This window comes from Ursus maritimus, unplaced genomic scaffold (genome assembly GCF_017311325.1).
Source record: "Ursus maritimus isolate PB19 unplaced genomic scaffold, ASM1731132v1 scaffold_24, whole genome shotgun sequence".
NCBI lineage: Eukaryota > Metazoa > Chordata > Mammalia > Carnivora > Ursidae > Ursus > Ursus maritimus.
In genome coordinates, this window is record NW_024424897.1 from 20,255,130 (window position 1) to 20,258,562 (window position 3,433).

The 3,433-nt window shown below is 61.5% G+C and overlaps 1 protein-coding gene across 4 annotated transcripts in view; it reads left to right on the forward strand.

The window, feature by feature from the left end:
- Nucleotides 1-3,433, forward strand: part of HAP1 (huntingtin associated protein 1) — a 9,066-nt gene that overhangs the window by 2,923 nt on the left and 2,710 nt on the right. For 3 of the 4 annotated variants that reach the window (XM_040640633.1, XM_040640634.1, XM_040640635.1), the window contains exons 6-11: nt 58-124; nt 1,411-1,541; nt 1,896-1,970; nt 2,324-2,458; nt 2,609-2,700; nt 2,965-3,003. In XM_040640633.1, coding sequence (XP_040496567.1) covers nt 58-124; nt 1,411-1,541; nt 1,896-1,970; nt 2,324-2,458; nt 2,609-2,700; nt 2,965-3,003 — 539 coding nt within the window. The remainder of the gene's footprint in view (nt 1-57; nt 125-1,410; nt 1,542-1,895; nt 1,971-2,323; nt 2,459-2,608; nt 2,701-2,964; nt 3,004-3,433) is intronic. The other variant, XM_040640636.1, reaches the window with a different exon arrangement.

Here is a 3,433-nt window from a genome sequence, read left to right on the forward strand (position 1 = left end):
CTTCCTCCCCCCTCCCCGCAGGCCTCTCACCTGCCACTTCCTCCCCCCTCCCTGCAGGCCTCTCACCTGGACGCCCTGGAGGAAGAGGAGCAGATGCTCATCCTGGATTGCGTGGAGCAGTTTTGTACGTGAAGCTGTAACCTGGGGGGAGCCGAGGGGAGAACTCAGAACTCACAGTCTGGAGACCTGAGTTCAAGTCCCAGCTCTGGCACTTCCTAGCTGTATGAGCTTGGACGAGTTCCTTGACCTCTCTGAAACTTCATCTTTAGAACGGGATGCAGAGCTCTCCAGAGCGCAGCGGACCGTGCTCCCTGCATGCTGTGAAGAGCTGTGCAGAAGCCGTGGGGCCCCTCTAAGCCTGTTTCCTTTTGTCATTTGGGGCGTGGGAAGGAGGGGCCTGGAAGCAAGGAAGAGAAGGAGCCCTGAGCTGCCAGACACCGGGCGAGGCGCCGGGGCTGGGGCAGTGGCAGTGTGGGTACCGTGTGTTTATGAAGACGAGGGAGGCACGGTGTTTGTCTCTGAGAAGCTCAAGTCTCCCTGCCACAGGCAGGCGCAAGCTGGCAGCCGCTGAGCTCCTGCTGCCCCCGCCCCACAGGTCTGACCTTCCTTCCCTCTGGGCTCCCCAGCTCCCCGAAGGGCCAGGCCCCTGGCGTAGGAGCTGGTCCCCAAATTCGGTCACTTCCACCTCCTAAGAAAGGCTCAAGTCTCTTTCCTCCTCCTCACGCCCCTGTCTTGAGCCCAGGCTGGGTCTTAGCTGGTCTCCCTCCCTGTACTGCTGTCTTTTCAGGTCCTTCTGCACACAGCCCAAATAAGTTTTCTAAAACCAAATCTGACCATGTCATCCTCTGCCTAAAAGCCCGAGCTTCCCATGGGCCAAAGGGAAACCTCAGCCCCCCACCCCAGCCCCTGTGATCTGGGCGCTGCCAAGATCCTGAGTCCTCCCTGCAGGGTCTTGTGATTGGCTCTGGGCCCCTCCATGTCCTGTCTGGGCCTCGTTTGCCTTCTTGGCCTGGCCGAGTCCCACTTGCCCTGCAGAGGTCCTAGCTTTGCAGACCGTGTAAGGCAGGACCAGGTGCTGCCGCTGTCACTCCCAGTGCGCCCTTTATACGGTTCGTCCTAGCCCAGAGTAGGCTCTGGTGGGATTTCCTTGCCCATCAGCGTCCCCGGTGAGATTTCCTTGCTTATCAGCGTCCCCGCTAGACGTGAGCTCTGTGTGTGCCCAGACCAGGTCTTGTAGACCGCTCACCCAGGGCCTTGCAAACATTTATTGGCATGAAGACCCAGGGAGGAACACGAAGTCCAGGGTCCCCTGCACGAGCTGAGGGGTGGGGCGGACAGAGGCATCGGGAGGGCCAGACTGGTCCCCGAAGGCCAGGGCAGCCAGCGCTGACTTGCCCCGCTTCCCCCCAGCCGAGGCCAGCCAGCAGATGGCCGAGCTGTCGGAGGTGCTGGCGCTCAGGATGGAGACCCACGACCAGCAGCGGAGGGAGGTCACCCAGCTGAGGACCCAGGTCCTGACACTGCAGCGGTGCTGCCAGACGGTGCGTCCGTCGAAGTGTGTGCGGGCTCCCTCCTCTGGTCCCGGCCCCACGGACCCCGAGCCCCCTCCTCCCTGCCCTCGCCTCAAGGAGCCCTGGGCTGGGCCACGCCCCGGCCCCTCTGTGCGGTGGAGGCAGAGACGGAGATCTCAGAGAGCACCCGTTCTGCCCCCTTGTTGTCCCAGGGAGGGGACCCAGGCCCAGAGAGGGTCATGGAGTGTTCTAGGACGCCTCATGCCATGTGACCTCTTGCTTCAAGAGTTGCCAGAGGCTCAGCCGTGGGCCTGGGAAGACTTGCCGGTGGTGGTGGGGAGGCCTCGGCTGGGGCTGACCAGTCTCGGGTCTCGGTCCTTTCAGTATGGAGCCGAGACGGAGAAGTTGCAGCAGCAGCTGGCGTCGGAGAAGGAAATCCAGATTCGGCTCCAGGATGAGGTGAAGCCCCCCCTGGCTCCTGCCCGGGAGAGAGCCTGGCGCAGAGCCCGGAACTCAAGGCCCTCACTCAGCTGGCTGACCTGGGAGGGCGAGCTCCTTGAGCAGGCTCTGGGTCTGTCCCTTTGCACAGCCTTGGTGTCTGGCTTGGGGCCTGGCAGGTGGCAGTTCATTTGGGGTCTGAGTGGAGTAGAGTCCAGGGACCTGCCCGGGGGCACGCTGCACGTCATTATGTGGGTCGAGAGCCTAGGCCGTGTGCCTCTTAGCCCAGGCTTCCCAGCACAGGGGAGAGGGTGGGCAAGGTGTGCCGGGCGGGTGTGCCTGGGTCCCCACAGAACCTGCAGGTGGCTTCCCAGCTGCAGGACCTGCGGGAGAAGTTCACAGAGTGTGGGGGCGAGCTGACCGAGGCCCAGGAGGAGGTGGAGACCCTCCGCCGGCGAACCCCGGTGTCCACTGGCCCGGTCACCCACTACACATACACTGTACCCCTGGTGAGGACCCCCGGCCGCCCGCCTTCTGCCCTCTGTGTGCCCGTGCCTCAGTGCTGCTGGCTGATTTCCATCCCCCGTCCTTCTCTGTCCCTGGAAGTAGGGGCTGGAGTTCTGTGGGGATCCCCTGCTAATATCCGCCTCTCCACCCAGGAGGCCCTTCCTGGTTTCCAGGAGACCCTGGCGGAGGAGCTCAGAATGTCTATGAGGAGGATTATCTCAGACCCTGTGTTTTTTATGGAAAGGTACGCTGCTGGGACCCCCAGGCCCTTGCCTGACCCACACTCACCTTCCCGGAGTATGGAGCGGGTTTACTTCTGACTTTCCTTCACTCACAGCACCCCTTGTTAGCTGCCCTGGTCCCTCCCCCTCACCGCCCTTTTCACTGTCCACGCGGTGTATGAGCCCCTCCTTTCTCCCTGGGATTTTTTCCATGTTGGGGCCCCAGGGACTTTGCAGTTTCGGCTAATGTTGCCTTGGGACAATGATGGCCTTTTTCTCTGTTGAAGGAATCACAGAACGACTACAGAGGAGATGTCACATCTGGGGTAAGCTGGCCGGGGGTTCCCCGTCACCAAGCGTAACTTTTAGCAGCCAGACAACCACCCATGACCCTATCACCCTGGAGAAGGCTCTGCTCTCTGGGCTGGCTGGGTTGAGGTGTTCCGGGAAGGGGCTGCCCCTTTTCCCTTGCCGCATAGTTGGCCATCTGACTTAGGCTGTTCAGGTGGGGGCTGAAGCCTTCCCTTCACCTCACCAGGGACTGAGAGGAGAATGGGCACTGGCCCAGGAGCTGGGAACGTCCGGGACTTGAGTTCCTGCTTGATCCCTTTATTGGCTGTGTGTCCTTGGGCAAGTCATTTGACCTGTCTGAGCCTTACTAAAATAGCAACTAGTTGTGGGCAGGGCTGTGAAGGTTAAATAAGGGGAGGAATATTATCCTTGCTGCTCTGGGTTGTGCATGGGGCGGGGGGGGGG